The 16,778-nt window shown below is 42.3% G+C and overlaps 1 protein-coding gene across 3 annotated transcripts in view; it reads right to left on the bottom strand.

Annotated features, from left to right (window-relative positions):
- Positions 1-177: 177 nt before the first annotated feature.
- The window catches only part of DCLRE1C (DNA cross-link repair 1C), a 44,273-nt gene continuing 27,672 nt past the window's right edge, over positions 178-16,778 (bottom strand). For 2 of the 3 annotated variants that reach the window (XM_081226760.1, XM_081226761.1), the window contains exons 9-14: positions 16,051-16,152; positions 12,135-12,271; positions 11,340-11,394; positions 5,682-5,770; positions 4,506-4,600; positions 178-1,958 (exon numbers count right to left, since the gene is read on the bottom strand). In XM_081226760.1, coding sequence (XP_081082886.1) covers positions 982-1,958; positions 4,506-4,600; positions 5,682-5,770; positions 11,340-11,394; positions 12,135-12,271; positions 16,051-16,152 — 1,455 coding nt within the window. In that variant the 3' untranslated portion in view covers positions 178-981. The other variant, XM_081226762.1, reaches the window with a different exon arrangement.

Genomic DNA, 16,778 nt, shown 5'->3' with positions numbered 1-16,778 from the left:
GTGGCTCCAGTATTGATTTTTGGTTTAATTACAATGCAGCATGGTGATATTGCATTTCATTGTTTAATTGATCCGCAAATTGTTTTTTTAGAGACTCTGCTTAAACTTGTCTGAAGTGAAATCTCTGCTTTTGCTTTCTTAATCTATGAAATATCAGCAAACGAAAGGGTTTATGAATATCTGCTAATAACTTTATTAGATCCACATACATAACTATGCAAAAACATAACCTATCGATGGACTTTAAGGAAGCTGAATGCCTTTTAAGTAAGTATTTTCTTTTAGGTTTTGATTTTACCACTGTATTCACACCAACACTCATAAGCGATGGAACACCTGAGATAGGTAAGGGACTGACTTTCTTCTCTCGCCATCAGTTTATAGTAATAGATCCAAGTTTATTCTCTAAATCTGAAGTATTTTTACAACCCAGGATGTGGTCTGTCTTGGTGAACGTTGTCCTTTGTAAACTTGAAAAGCGTGTATTCTGCTGCTGGATGAAGTGAAGTGTTCTTAGTGTCAGTTAAATCCAGTTGGTTGACGGTGCTGTTCAGTTCTTCTGTATCCTTGCTGATATTCTGTAGACTAATTCTGTTGCAGCTGTAGTTGTGCATTAGTTTGTCTTTCTCCTTTCAGTTGTTCCAAAGTTGTACGGTACTTTTAGGATTCTGTCTCAGTGAACTGGATGTTTTATCATTAGTAACATAGCCACTCCATCTTTCTTTTAAGTAATGTTTACATGGTAAAGGTTTCCATCCTTTCACTGGTAAACCTACCCAAGTCTTTTGATGTCAGCTTCCTATAGACAGTATATAGTTGGTTTATGGTTTTTCCTCTGTTTTGATGTAATTATTGATAGGTTTGGATTTAGTTCTCCCATATCTTGTTTTCTGTGTTTTCCCTCTTATTTTTTGGTCCTCCGTTTCCCCTTTACTGCCACCTTTTAGGTTATAGGAACATTTTTAAGTATTCCATTTTAATTTATCTATTAGGATTTTGACTATTATCTCTTGGTATAGGTTTTTTAGTGGTTGCTCTAGAATGAAGTGAGCTGTTTCTTTTTTCAACTACTATCCTTTCCCCTGTTGCCAACTTCTCATAGAAATATTGTAAATGCTCTCGTGTAGGTAGCTCGGCTTCTGGAGTGGAGGGAATTTCAAAATCAGAGGAGCTTTGTGAATCTGCGCTGCTGCTAAGATTTCGTGGCCTTTTCTCCTGAGGCATGTGCTTCCCACTGCTCAGAGTAGTTGTCTCTCCAACACTAGAACCTATACTTACATCTTTATCTCTGCTTTTCAAATCAGAGCATGTGTCCTTTGGGCAAAGTACATTTTGTTCCATCTGAGGGGCAAGAGTATTGTCTTTGATTCCTGGCCTGTAGACGCGTCTGCTCGAGGAGGTCATACCCCCATTTCTCTCTTGGGAAGATAACAGAACAGTGTCAGACTGGCTGTCCCAGCCTTGACTTCCTTGTTCTGATATGTGTGTTGACTGAGAAGACGTTTGAGAAGAGATGTGAGTTGATTCCCCATCAGAGGAGTCACTGAAAAGCTTCGGAGACTGAGAGCCCCCTGCCTCTGTGGAGGATGGGAGGTTTTCCAAACAGTCATCAGTGAGGTCAGCACTTCTTTTAAAGAACACTTCCCACTGTGGTACTTCCCCATCAGCCCTCTTCTGGAGCTGTGGGACAGGACCCATGTCTCCTTGAGCTGAAGCTGGGATTTCTGATTCTTCACTTTCACTGTTGGATTCCTCACAATCTATAAAGTCTGCCCAGAGAAAAGTTGGCATACTCTCTGCTCTGAAGCATCCTGTGCTTTCTCTCTGATTTTCAGGCTGGTTTTGTGATATTGCAGTTGTGGGAAATACCTCAGGGTGAAGAGTTTGCGGGTTTGGAATCTTGTGCCTTAAAGGTACTGGCAGAGGATCATCAAAGAGATCACTGTCATCGTCCTCCTCTGTGGGATAAACAGAACAGGTGTGTAGGCAACACGATGCAAAAGGAACCGATTTGTGCTTCTAATTAAAAATCCAATTTGTAGCTCTTAGCTACATTTTTTAATTCATGGAATTGCAATTAATGGGAGTTCACTCTTCTTCCAAGAGAAGTTAAAAGGCCCTATATTCTTGGGCTATTCTGAACAATTTATCTACCAGCCTTCAACTTGTCATAAAGCCAGGCTGTGCGTTGAGACTAAAGACCTGTGCTCCCCAAATAAGGCCACAGAGCCTTAATCAGTGGTTCTCCTCTGGAGAGCTTTTTAAATAAAACAGCTTTTTTCTACATTTCATTTCACACCTACTGAGTCCCTGAAAGTAGGACTGAATAATTTATTTTTAAAGTTAAGTTCTACAGCTGATTCTGTACATCAGCTAGGTTTTCGAACCACCCAGACTAGGAGAGACGTTTGCAAACTCTGTGCTCTGCGGATAGTAGATGCTCAAGGAGTTGGCTGATTGACTTAACAGAGACAATTTTTTCCTAACATTTTCCTTCTATGAACATTTTCTGATACCTACTTTATGCATGTTATAGGCTGAATGTCTGTGTCCTCCCAAAATTCATAATTTGAATTTCTGACTACAGTGTGATGGTATGTGAAGGTGGGGCCTTTAGACGATAATTAGCTCATGGCGGGGGGACCCATGTGATGGGATTAGTGTCCCTGTGAGAAGAGGAAGCAGATTTCTCACTTTCTCCATGCCCATGTGCAGAGGAAAGGCCATGTGAGTGCACAGTGAGAAGGTGGCTGAGAGCCAGGAAGTGGGCCCCTACCAGGAACCACATCTGCCAGCACCTTGGGCTTGGACATCCCAGCAGCCGCCAGAACTGTGAGAAGTAGCCACCCAGTCTCTGGTCATTGTTATGCAGCCCTATGCCAAGAGCACAGGCCATGAGAGACACTGGGGGGACACACAGATCGAGTCAGCTTTAACCAAGACACTGAATAAGCCACATCTAGTGTCATTTTACTGTCTTAAGCATGGTGCACTAGCCTGGAGTGAGCCCCGTCCACTTACATTCTGAAAATGAGGAAACCTTACGTGGAGGATGAAATTTACATAAATTAAAATGACATGGCACGGAACTGGGGGGAAGACAGGTATTTTCCTGCGCTCTAATGGCACCTAACCTCGAAGAAGGAAATAAAATGCTCATGAGGCTACTTATTGTATAGGGCAGCTTATGTTCTAGTGCAGAACCTCGTGTTAAGAAGCAGGTAATTACAAGTTAACTGTTTTCCCACTGATAAAGGATGTAGCTTAAAAACTGCATTTTTAAAAGCTGCTTTTAAAGGGAGGAGGAGGAGGGGGAGTAGAAACCGTCATCCAGCTCCCATTTTACCAGTGAGGAGGTGGGCCTGGAAGAGATGTGTGACAATGCACAGGTCAAGAGACCAAAGTCCAGAGTTCTATATTACAACTACAGTTGTTTAAACAAACAGCTATTTATCTTCTTTTCTAAAGGACTTAAGGTGACTAAGATGTCTAGCTTCTATATTTGGAGTCACCCTGGTCTCCAAACTATGGCTTCATTTTGACCCACGTATTAATTTGTTATAGCTCCTCCACTAATGTGCCAGTTACCTTTTGTGGAACTTTTTTGTATCACCTCTAAATTGGACAGTTTCATGTTCTGGATCAGTGACTATACCAGTATCATGGTATGTTTCAACTGTAAAAATAATCTGTCAAAACATTTTCACATTAACTCACCTGTATGTATCTGAAAAAAAAAGTAAAGTTTCTATACTATTAGAAGTTTATTCTGACATGTATTCTTTCTGTTATGACAATATAAAAATTTGAAATTTCTCTCTATGAAAATGGGAAGGCATATAACAGAGAAACATCACAATAAAGTGTTGAAATCCTTAACATTTAGACAAACTGATAACACACCTAAACCTAATTTAAAAAGACGAGTGTCATAATTCATAGGTACTTTCCACCATCGTATACTGTTAATGTCTGTATAAACTGGTATAATCATACTGGAAAACAATTTGGCAATATGTATGTATCAAGCACCATAATTTCTACAATTTAACCCAATAATAATGAGAGCTGTGAAAGAGACTTACATATAATGTCGCTCATCACAATACTTATAAAAGTGAAAAGTTCAAAATAACCTAACATGTATGACAGATTAAATATACCATTATATAGCCACGGCATTCAAAAAATTACCACAGACATGTAGAAAGGTGGGAAAATACCCTATATAATAAGGAAAAAAGTCAAAACTACCCAGAAATGATAAAATATGAGAGTAAATCTTCATTACCTTGGATTAAGCAATAGTTTCTTAGATATGACACCTAAAGCAAAAGCACAAGCTATAAAAGAAATTAAATTGGACTTCATCAAAAATTTAAAACTTTACACTTTGAAAGACATCATGAAGAAAGTAAAAAAGACAGCTTTCATAGACCAGAGCACCCTGAAAAGCAGTCTTGCAGGGAAACCCACACCTGTGACTCCAGGGTCATTCTTCTTACCTGAGTCTGGGTGGATTGTTCTTGCTCTCTTCAATTTTCCAAGTGGTTTATACTTTGGCTCAGTACTTTGGGAAGATCGGCATAAAGGTTTTAAGCTGAAATGAATACAAATATTTTATTTTTCCTGTTGGGAAGTTGCTGGAATGTAAGCATCACTTTTAGAGATTATAAAAACTTAACTATGGGGGAAAGCATACCACTACTTTTCAAAACTGAAAAGCAATGTTTAATAATTAAAAATTACTTCGGGGACTTCCCTGGTGGCACAGTGGTTAAGAATCCGCCTGCCAATGCAGGGGACATGGTACGAGCCCTGGTCCGGGAAGATCCCACATGCCGCAGAGCAACTAAGCCCGTGTGCCACAACTACTGAGCCTGCGCTCTAGAGCCCGTGAGCCACAACTACTGAGCCTGTGTGCCACAACTGAAGCCCGCGCGCCTAGAGCCTGTGCTCCGCAAAAAAGAAGCCACCACAATGAGAAGCCCACACACAGCAACAGACTAGCTCCCTCTCGCCGCAAATAGAGAAAGCCCGCGCGCAGCAACGAACACCCAACGCGGCCAAAAATTAAATAGGGGCTTCCCTGGTGGCGCAGTGGTTGAGAGTCCGCCTGCCGATGCAGGGGAGACGGGTTCGTTCCCCAGTCTGGGAAGATCCCTCGTGCCGCGGAGCGGCTGGGCCCGTGAGCTGAGCCTGCACGTCCGGAGCCTGTGCTCCGCAACGGAGAAGCCACAACAATGAGAGGCCCGTGTACCGCAAAAAATAAATAAATTTAATTTTTAAAAAATTCAGTATAATAAAGTGGTAAATACAAGCACTTAAAACAACCTGGTAGATATTCATCTAATTGTAGGATTGGGGGGAAAGCAAAACTTTTATCTTTGTTCTTACGCTGCAGAAAAGCAGGTCCTATTCTAATAACCTATTAAGTAATAGAGGAACACCTTCTGGCATTCAGGGAATTCAGTATCGCAACAGCTTCCTTATGCCAGATTCCCAGAAGCGCTTAGGATTTCATGTAACACACTCACAGGAAGAAAGCCCATATGCTCCCAACTGGTACCATATTTACAGCCACACCCATTTTACATCCTTGCCCCTGGTTTCCGGCCCCAGGCTATTCTCTGGATCCATCCCGTCCAAAACCACAAGTCCCACAAGTAGTAACTACTCACATTTCTTGAACTTTACCCATACTTGTGCCTAACGGGATGACATTTGGATATACATTCACAGGATAGATGTAGCTCAAGAAATCTTTAATCTGGAAGAAGGAAAATAAAATGCATCAGTTATCTCTACAGTGAAGAGCCCTGGCGTTAGAGCAGCAGATAAAGGGATGTGGGGAAAGAGAAGCAGAAGTCTCTCAAGACTGTGGTCCCAATGCCAGTTGCACGTGGGGAGCACCTGGGGACCTCCTAGGAGAAGAGAGACCCAACCCCAAAGGTCCCCTAACTGAGCCATGATGGGGCCTGGAGGTCAGTAGGTTTGGACGTTCTTCAGGTGATTCTGTTCTCCAGTAAGGAGTGAGGATCACTGATGAATGGCATGCAGAGGCTCCATTTCTTCATATGACATTAGTTTCCTTATCTAGGGTCACTCACCCGTAGTTAATCAGTCCCCTTCAAGGAAGTGAGAATTCAGCTGAGTATTTAACACGCACAAGGAAACAAGGTCTTAGAATTGCATTTCTTTCCTCCGACATATAATCGTTAGCAATACCAAGGGGAACTACATCTTTGAGATTGCTTGATTTGTTCTCAGGGTTTATTCTAATCTAAACAAGGACATGCCAAAATGTGAATACCTTGATTTTCTGCAAAGCTTAGAATGCTAAACAGGAGGACTTCTGTCACTAGTCCTCAAAACATCTCTAACAACCCAGAAGAGCTTCTGCTTTGCCACTTATTAGATCTTGGTGAGCTTGTGATCTCGGTTAAGTTACCTAACGTCTCTAAGTCTTAGATTCTTCACCTAAAAGTATAAATGAGATAATGTGGGTAAAGTGCATAGCCCTGGTACCTGGCACATAGTTAAACATTCAATAAAATAATCTATTACAAAGTTGGTAATGACAACACAAAGATTTTTATTCCCTTCTGCAAGTGGGGAGACGGAGACACAAAGTAATTATTAGCACCCAACTGTTTCAAATAAAGCACCAAGTCAAAAGAGGTAGGGAACCCAGGAATTATTAATAACTGTATTAAAATAAAATGGGAACCTTAAGACGAAGGAGAAAGACAGGAAGATATATTCTTTGGATACTTCTCATAAACAGTTTCCTTTGTACTTTCAGAGCGGGCATGCAAAGAGAAGCCATTATTTACCTTGCCCACAACCTATATGATGTGCATAATCAATCCAGAGTCGAGGCTGGTAGAAATCTGAGGCTTTTGAAGGGAGTAAGAATGAAGAGAGTCAGGTCAGACCCACACCAGAAATGGTCCCTAACTACTCAGAGATGAAGTGGCCACAAGGAGACAAGATACCCAGGAGAGGGCATCCTCTCCCACTGGTCCACACCGATGCCCTTTCTTCAGATGCCTGCCTTAAAACTACCCATTAACATAGTCCGTTCTGGTTCTGTGCAGTAGTTCTGCTCCATAAAGCCACCGCCAACAGTAGACCACTGTTCCTGGGGGAAATAAATACAGTGTTTCCATGAACCTCCAGTCACAGCGCTTTGTCAACCGATCAAGTACACAACCTTGTTTTATGTGTGCTTCTCTTTAAAAATATCGTACGTAGAATACACTGTTGATCCATGAACACTGACCTCATAACCAGTGGCGCTGCAGCTCACGCCTGAACAGAACTTATCCGACACAGGCACCGCCTCAGCATGGCACATCTCGGCCTTCCTGAGCTTAGGAACACTTGAGCACACTTCAGCGCTACACTTGGGGGCTGTTTCAAACAGCAAAATCACCCCCAAAAGCACACAAATATGGAAAACGCAGCAGTAAAGAGACGGCAAAGAGGACACTTGTTTACAGCCCGGGAGCTGAAACAAGAAGGCAGGAGGCCACCATGTGCGACCTGAGTCGGGAATGTGCATGTCGGGCGACTCAAATGTTTTGCGGCCCTGCTGTGCACGTCTGCAAATGACCACAGAGCGCCACTCGCGCTGATGTGGGGATTCAAACAAACGTCAGTGAGCAGGCAGATGTGTAAATGAGGAATCCGCAAATAATGAGGATCAACCGTACTTGGGGGGAAAAAAAAAAGGAAATGATCTTTAAATCTATTCCCATTTGTTTTCCTTTTTTTTTTTTTGGTCTCGCCACGCGGCATGCGGGATCTTCCTTCCCTGACCAGGGGTGGAACCCGTGCCCCCTGCAGTGGAAGCGTGGAGTTCTAACCACTGGACTGCTGGGGAATGCCCCCTACCATTTACATTTTTAAATATAGTTCAGCATGTTCTATACACAGGATATAGGCGTATTAATTAAAGCAGTTTTCCGGAAAGCCCCTCTCTTCTCACTGGACACAGTGAGAGAAGATGAGTAACCAGAGCTCAGGGTGACCCCGCCACAGGCAGGATAACTGCTGCCATCCGAGGAGAGAGGGAAGGGAGGAAACAGGTCAGCCACTCCACCCACTACCCAAGCGGCAGGGAGATGCCTCCCCACTGGGAGCTAACTGTATAGGATCCCAGGGAGATGCCTCCCCACTGGGAGCTAACTATAGAATCCCAGGGAGATGCCTCCCCACTGGGAGCTAACTGTATAGGATCCCAGGGAGATGCCTCCCCACTGGGAGCTAACTATAGAATCCCAGGGAGATGCCTCCCCACTGGGAGCTAACTGTATAGGATCCCAGGGAGATGCCTCCCTACTGGGAGCTAACTATAGAATCCCAGGGAGATGCCTCCCCACTGGGAGCTAACTGTATAGGATCCCAGGGAGATGCCCCCCCACTGGGAGCTAACTATAGAATCCCAGGGAGATGCCTCCCCACTGGGAGCTAACTGTATAGGATCCCAGGGAGATGCCTCCCCACTGGGAGCTAACTGTATAGGATCCCAGGGAGATGCCTCCCCACTGGGAGCTAACTGTATAGGATCCCAGGGAGATGCCTCCCCACTGGGAGCTAACTGTATAGGATCCCAGGGAGATGCCTCCCCACTGGGAGCTAACTGTATAGGATCCCAGGGAGATGCCTCCCCACTGGGAGCTAACTGTATAGGATCCCAGGGAGATGCCTCCCCACTGGGAGCTAACTATAGAATCCCAGGGAGATGCCTCCCCACTGGGAGCTAACTGTATAGGATCCCAGGAAGGCTATGCTTCCCAACTTGGCTGCTAACTATACTGAAGAAGAGAAATAAGAGCAGTTATGATTGAAAAGTTTCCCCCAATTAGAAGCCCTCCCTGTGGCTGAGACAGAAAAGGATGCTGAGGGGTAAGAGGAAGGTTGAGCAACAGTGATGCTGGGCCAGATGCCTAACCCAGGACAGATCACCAGGAAGGGGCTTTGACAACAACCTCAAAGTCAGGATAAACTGATAAAGAAAACATTAACTACATTATACCATCCAGATGAATTATTTCCAGGCTACTCTCAAAGAATCCATTTGTACCTGGAAGCTAAGCCCAGCTATTGAACAGAGATGTCATTGTGATACTTTGATAATAAATCATCATTTACAGTTTTCTGGCTGACTTGATAAGAATGCTGCTACCTGACCCCAATGTTCATAGCAGCACAATTTACAATAGCCAAGACATGGAAGCAACCTAAATGTCCAACGACAGACGAATGGATAAAGAAGAGATGGTATATATATACAATGGGATATTACAGCCATAAAAAAGAATGAAATAATGCCATTTGCAGCAACATGGGTGGACCTAGAGATTATCATACTAAGTGAAGTAAGTCAGACAGAGAAAGACAAATACCATACGATATCACTGATATGTGGAATCTAAAAAGTGATGCAAATGAACTTATTTACAGACATAGAAAACAAACTTATGGTTACCAAAGAGGAAAGGGGGCAGGGGAGGGATAAGTTAGGAGTTTGGGATTAACAGATACACACACTACTATATATAAAATAGATAACCAACAAGGACCAACTGTATGGCACAGGGAACTATATTCAATATTTTGTAGTAACCTATAAGGGAAAAGAATCTGAAAAAGAATGTAGATAAATATATATATTTATATATATAAATAACTGAGTCACTTTACTGTACACTAGAAACTATCAACATTGTAAACCAACCATACTTCAATAAAAAATTTAAAAAAAAAAAGAATGCTGCTACCTGGAGCTCTGCAAGAATCCACCTGTTCAAATCATCACCATGCCCATGCTCACTGCTGCAGAGCTGTATCCATGTACCCCCAATACAAAAATAATCACTATCAGGGAAATGCGTTAAGTGCATAAAGGGCAAAACTAAAATTATGTATGACTTAAAGTGTCATAAAAAGCCAGCTTTTATATTGCTTTTTCTCCAATACATGAAATTACTGAATCCCTGCACTTGTAAGATGCTAGCATTTACTTTGGAAATGCATGAGGATTCTGCAAATAAATTACGTATGTTAGGTTCCCATTCTAGTATGTCAATTTCCTATATAAAAAGTACCATAGGGTCTTCCCTGGTGGCGCGGTGGTTGGGAGTCCGCCTGCCGATGCGGGGGATACGGGTTCGTGCCCCGGTCCGGGAGGATCCCACATGCCGCGGAGCGGCTGGGCCCGTGAGCCATGGCCGCTGAGCCTGCGCGTCCGGAGCCTGTGCTCTGCAACGGGAGAGGCCACAACAGTGAGAGGCCCGCGTACCGCCAAAAAAAAAAAAAGTACCATAACGGGGACTTTCCTGGCGGTCCAGTGGTTAGGACTCCGAGCTTCCACTGCAGGGGGCACGGGTTCGATCCCTGGTCGGGGAATTAAGATCCCGCATTTCGTGTGGCACAGCCAAAAAAAAAAGTACCATAACAAAACCATTTTAAGCCCTCTTCAACTGAATAATTCTACTATACTAGATCCTAAGGACAGGGTCTATACCTCAGTCACCTTTGTTCTTCCTCATTGCTGAATATTCAGGACTATTTTTTAAAGAGCTTTTCAGTACAATCAAATTTTGGAAGAGGCCAAGAATCTGGACAGTACCCTAAGGCTACCAATAATGAAATTTTATCTGTAGTACTCCTTCAAATAAGATTTACGATTCTTTTTTTTTTTTCAATCTTCTTTTTTTCTTACTGAAATATAGTTGATGTACAATATTATATGTAAGTTACAGGTATACAATGCAGTGATTTACAACTTTGAAAGGTTATACTCCACATATAGTTGTTAAAGAATACTGGCTATATTCCCTGGGTTGTATAATGTTGGAGTATCTTCTTTTATCTTCTTAACTATTACTTCCTTGGGGAAGCTTTTTATGTTTTGCTTGTTTGCTTTTTACTTTTATTTATTAAACTATAGTTGATTTACAATACTGTGTTGGTTTCAGGCGTACAGCTTCAGATTCTTTTCCATTACAGGTCATCACAAGACACTGAATACAGTTCCAACTGCTATACAGTCAGATTTACGACTTTTTATGACACATGAAGAGAACTGAAGTGGGGAATTTAAAATACATTCAGAAAGCAAGTTGGAAAGAAAACCTTAATCATATGTTTTCTTCAACGTTTAGGCTGAAAACAAGTGATGATAGCGATTTCCTTTAGACGTAGTAACACAGCTCATCCACTGAGATGTCTTCCCCGCATTTCTTTAGGAAAAGCCACAACCACTCTTAAGCGGTAGAAAAAGAGGTGCCCGCAGAAGCCACGAGGGGGAGTATATGGGGTCCTCTTACCTCACTGTAGGAGGAGTGAAAAGAAAAGCAGGCTCTGTACGAACTCTCTCCAGTCCTAAAGTGAGATGAAAACACAAAATGAAAGGTCACTTATCAAAACTAAGCTAAGTTCTAAACTTCAAGTCTTCTCATTCAGGCTCCTGCGGTATGAAATCACCTGACCATCAAGAATTTCTTCCTGGGACAAGGGGGAACTCTTTCCAGAAATGTAAAGTTTTGTAGACATTCTGAATGGCCAACATTAAGGCAATTTGCTAAAACATGGTGATCAGACTCTACTCTGCCAAAGGCTTCTACTTCATACAACGTCAGTTCCTAACTCCCTGCCAAGCAAGACGCCCTGTCTCTAACCCTCTCATTTGTCTAACTCAAGTAGACCCCAGGAAATACCGGCTAATGGTATTAGCCAATAGACAGCTTTGAAAGCCGCATCTCTCTTTTTTTTTTTGCGCTACGCGGGCCTCTCACTGTCGTGGCCTCTCCCGTTGCGGAGCACAGGCTCCGGACGCGCAGGCTCAGCAGCCATGGCTCACGGGCCCAGCCGCTCCGCGGCATGTGGGATCCTCCCGGACCGGGACACGAACCCGTATCCCCTGCATCGGCAGGCGGACTCTCAACCACTGCGCCACCAGGGAAGCCCAAAAGCTGCATCTCTTTAGTTTAAATAGAGTTTAAATTTCAGAAGTTATTTTCCACAATTATAATATATCCTCTTCTTAGGCTTAGGCTAGATTGCATTTCAACTATCGATTTACCTCAAGGCAAGGTTTCTCTCCAAAGACACTGCTTGCTTACCTCACAATGACGTTGGTTTTTCTGGCTCTTTCTCCAAACCACATAGTGGATGGCTTAATGCTGATTGTGTGGAGTGGAATTCTATTTTTGGAGGTAATGCCACAGGGTAACTTATTCCACTGAAAATATTCCTCTGCCTAAAAAAGATTTTTAAAATACAGTAAAGCAGTTTAATATTTTCAACAAATCTGTTTGTAGGTAGGGTCTCAAAAACAAATGTAGATGAGTTTTCAGACATGAAAAATATATATATATATAGACATGAGGAAACAGGTAAGTCCAAATTGAGGAATGTTCCACAAAACAACTGACCTGAACTCTTCAAATATGTCAGTGTAATGAAAGAAAAGCAAAAGGTTTGAGACTTGATCTACATCAAAAGAAACTGAAGAGGCCTGAGCAAATGCAAAAGATGATCCTTGATGACTTTATTAAGAGCAGGAGGCCCTGCTCTTCCCTCCACAAGCCATAAAGGACACGACTGGGACAACTAGGGAAATTTGAAAACGGACCCCATCACATCCAGTAGTGTCGTATCAATGCTAAACCTCCTGAGCGTGGGAACTGTACTGTGGTCGTGCAGGAGAGCGTCCTTGTTTACGGCGAAGTGTCCTGGCATCTGCCGCTGACTCTCAAGTGGATTGGGGTGTGGGGGTGCTAGTTACACAGAGACAAACAGACACAGAGTACATCAGGGAGCAGACGTGATGGTGTTAACACACTGGGGAAGCCAGAGGAAGAAGACGTGGCATTCATATAACCCAGAGATTCCACGCCTGGGTATGTATCCAGGAAAAAAAAAAAAACACTAATTTGAAAAGATACATGCACCCCAATGTTCATAGCAGCATTATTTACAACTGCCAAGATATGGAATCAATTTAAGTGTCCATCAACAAATGAATGAATAAAGAAGATGTGGTGTATAAAAATATATACAATGAACTACTACTCAGCCATAAAAAAGAATAAAATTTTGCCATCTGCAACAACATGGATGGACTTGTAGGGTATTATGCTAAGTGAAATAAGTCAGACAGAGAAAGACAAATACTGTATAATATGTATGTAGAATCTAAAAAATACAACACACTAGTGAATATAACAAAACTCACAGATATAGAGAATAAACTAGTGGTTACCAGTGGGGAGAGGGAAGGGGGAGGGGCAAATAAGGGCATGGGACTAAGAGGTACAAACTCTTAGGTTTAAAATGAGCTACAAGGATATATTGTACAACACACGGAATAGAGCCAATATTTTATAGTAACTATAAATGGAATACAACCTTTAAAAACTGAATCACTACATTGTACAACTGTAACATATAACATTGTACATCAACTACACTTCAATTTAAAATAAAAGAGGACATGGTGTTCTTTGTACTAGTCTAACAAATTTACTGCTTTAAAATTTATCAAAATAAAGTTGGAGAGGAAAGTAACATGTGTTTTTATTTTTATTTTTTATTTTCATTTATTTATTTATTTATTTATTTATTTTTGCAGTACGCGGGTCTCTCACTGTTGCGGACTCTCCTGTTGCGGAGCACAGGCTCCAGACGCGCAGGCCCAGTGGCCATGGCTCATGGGCCCAGCTGCTCCGCAGCACGTGGGATTTTCCCGGACCGGGGCACAAACCCATGTCCCCTGTATCGGTAGGCGGACTCTCAACCACTGCGCCACCAGAGAAGCCCCAACATGTGTTTTTAAAAGGTTGAAAACCAATGGGACTGTTTTCCCAAAGACATTACGTTTAGATAGGAATCCTTCAAAATCATGAAGACTCCATCCAAATCAAATATCATTGGAGCACTTTTGGTGCTGTTTCTCACGAGGCTGTGGATGCGAGTGCTCCAGGGCTGTGCAGGCTGTTCTGTTGAATATTTTTAAGGCTATGTGACCCGAGACACATACCTTAAGCTGCTAGAAGTAGTGTTTTAAGGCGAGTAGCCATGTGGGAAATGACAGGGGTAGAGTTAAGCTACTTTGTGGTTTGTGAGAAAATTCAGAGCAAAAAGAAATCTGCCAGTTAAAATATTCACGGGGCACGGTAGGGGCAAAGACTACAAGTCCAAAAGAAAAAGGACAAAACAGTTTCTACTCTGTATCTACATTGTTTTTATCCATCCATTAATTCATTGCATGTGAATGTGTGTGTGTACATATACAAACAGAATGATGAAATAAATTCATGATGCAAGTTATAGTATGCAGCTGACCAATCATCAAAAGTAATTTCTAACCTAGTAGTTCTCTTGCAGTGGTCTGAAATAGAATTTTCCATGCTATGGATAAGAATCGGGGTTTTTTTGTTGCTGCTGTTGTTTTTAAATTTTGCTTTACTTTAGTGCTGAGCAACTTTACTTTAGGATTTTGGCTGATGGAGCTAATATTACTGTTTTTTAAAAAAATTTATTTATTTTATTTATTTTTATTTTTGGCAGTGTTGGGTCTTTGTTGCTGTGTGCGGGCTTTCTCTAATTGTGTCGAGCGGGGGCTACTCTTCGTTGCGGTGCGTGGGCTTCTCATTGCGGCAGCCTCTCGTTGCAGAGCATGGGCTCTAGGCATGCAAGCCTCAATAGTTGGGGCGCACAGGCTCAGTAGTTGTGGCTTGCGGGCTCTAGAGCACAGGCTCAGTAGTTGTGGCGCATGGATTTAGGTGCTCCACGGCACGTGAGATCTTCCTGGACCAGGGCACGAATCCGTGTCCCCTGCATTGGCAGGCAGATTCCCAACCACTGTGCCACCAGGGAAGCCCTAATATTACTGTTACAATGATTATCTAAATGTATAAATGCACTGTTTACTAAAATAAAAATTACTCAGCATATGAATGCTAAGATTAAAGATTTAGAGAACAATTAGGACCACACATACCCCTACATGTGAAGATGACTAATTAGTAGCAGTGACACTGAATGACAATAAAAATTAAAATGCAAATGTTAAAGGCCAATTTAAAATTTAACACCTGGCAGTTAATAAGAAAAGAGAGTTCTATGGTGGCATCAGAAAACCAATTACCAGTGAATTTCAAAGACAGTAAAAACATTCACTTGAAATTGGACCAGCAATACATGTAACTCTTTCAAAATTCAAAGCAAAGTTTTATCTAGATGTTTATCTCAAATGAAGAGAAGAAAAATAAAGTTTATAAATGCGCACGTGTCATGAGTCTCAGAAGTAAATCACGGGCTTTCCTGGTGGCACAGTGGTTAAGAATCTGCCTGCCAATGCAGGGGACACAGGTTCAAGCCCTGGTCCGGGAAGATCCCACATGCCGTGGAACAACTAAGCCCGTGCGCCACAAGTACTGAGCCTGTGCTCTAGAGCCTGCGAGCCACAACTACTGAGCCCACGTGCCACAACTACTGAAGCCCACGCACCTAGAGCCCGTGCTCCGCAACAAGAGAAGCCATTGCAATGAGAAGCCCGCGCCCCACAAGGAAGAGAAGCCCCCGCTCGCCGCAACTAGAGAAAGCCTGTGCAGCAACGAAGACCCAATGCAACCAAAAATAAATAAATAAATTTATTTTTTAAAAATGTATATCACAACGGGTTGTGATTGTTTTCTTAAATTATAAGCTCTAACAGGTTACTAATTTCCTTACAAATAAACTGTTCATTACATAAGTCATTACAAATAAACACGTATCAATTGTATAAATATATTTCATTAAAAATTAAAAGTATTGAATATCTGTGTCTGTTTCCTAATTAGGAAGTTTACGGTAATGGAATACAGTGATGTGTAGTTGCATGACCCTCATCTACTAACAAGATCTCAGCCTCAGTTTTTACATTTGTAAATTGAAAAGCCAACAAAATGGAATTTCTTAGGTTCCTTCTGGACCTAAAATTCTGTTTCTCATGGATCACACAAACAATAAGAGAAACACTTCACCACATACCTTGGGATGCCGACACGCATGGATCTGAGTGTCACGGTCTGTTGTGAGATGATGAAGAATGTCAGGCATGTTTCGAAACATGTCTAGTTTATCCACGTGAACCTGAGGAAAACAACACAAATAAAGCACATTATTGGAATTATATTTCCTGTAAATAAAGTGTACAAGGGTAATTAGGCAAGGGCAAATCATCCAGTTAAAACTAAGTCTTTCTTCTTCCTCAAAGCCTAGTTTTCAGCTCTTTCAATGCAGGACGCTGAGATCCCATTCCCAGCAGTCGGCGTTACCACCCATTGTAGGTGGTCATGAAAAGTCTGGTGACTCGGCTGGTGGATTTCATTGGATCGATCCATCAAGAGTCATTCGATTCATATTTATTGTGCACCTGCTCTATGTCAAGCTTTATTCTAAATATGGGGTGTACTAAAGAGAACAATCAAGAATCACTTGCTCATGGAATTCCCTGGCGGTCCAGTGGTTAGGACTTGGCACTTTCACTGCCAGGGCCCGGGTTTGATCCCTGGTCAGGGAACTAAGATCCTGCAAGCCATGAGGCACAGCCAAAAAATAAAATAAAATACTAAAAAAATGAATCACTTGCTCATTGAAGACACACACAACATGCTGCATACAGGCAGCTGGGGAAGAGGGAGGCCAGTGGGACGAGGAAGTGGAGACCCAGATCCTCCCTTTCCACACACTTGTTTGTTGGATGAAAAGAAGGAGGG

Source organism: Mesoplodon bidens (assembly GCF_964165515.1).
Source record: "Mesoplodon bidens genome assembly, chromosome: 3".
NCBI classification, from domain to species: domain Eukaryota; kingdom Metazoa; phylum Chordata; class Mammalia; order Artiodactyla; family Ziphiidae; genus Mesoplodon; species Mesoplodon bidens.
The sequence above is the reverse complement of the archived record's forward strand: the minus strand, read 5'-3'. Positions and strand labels throughout refer to the sequence as shown.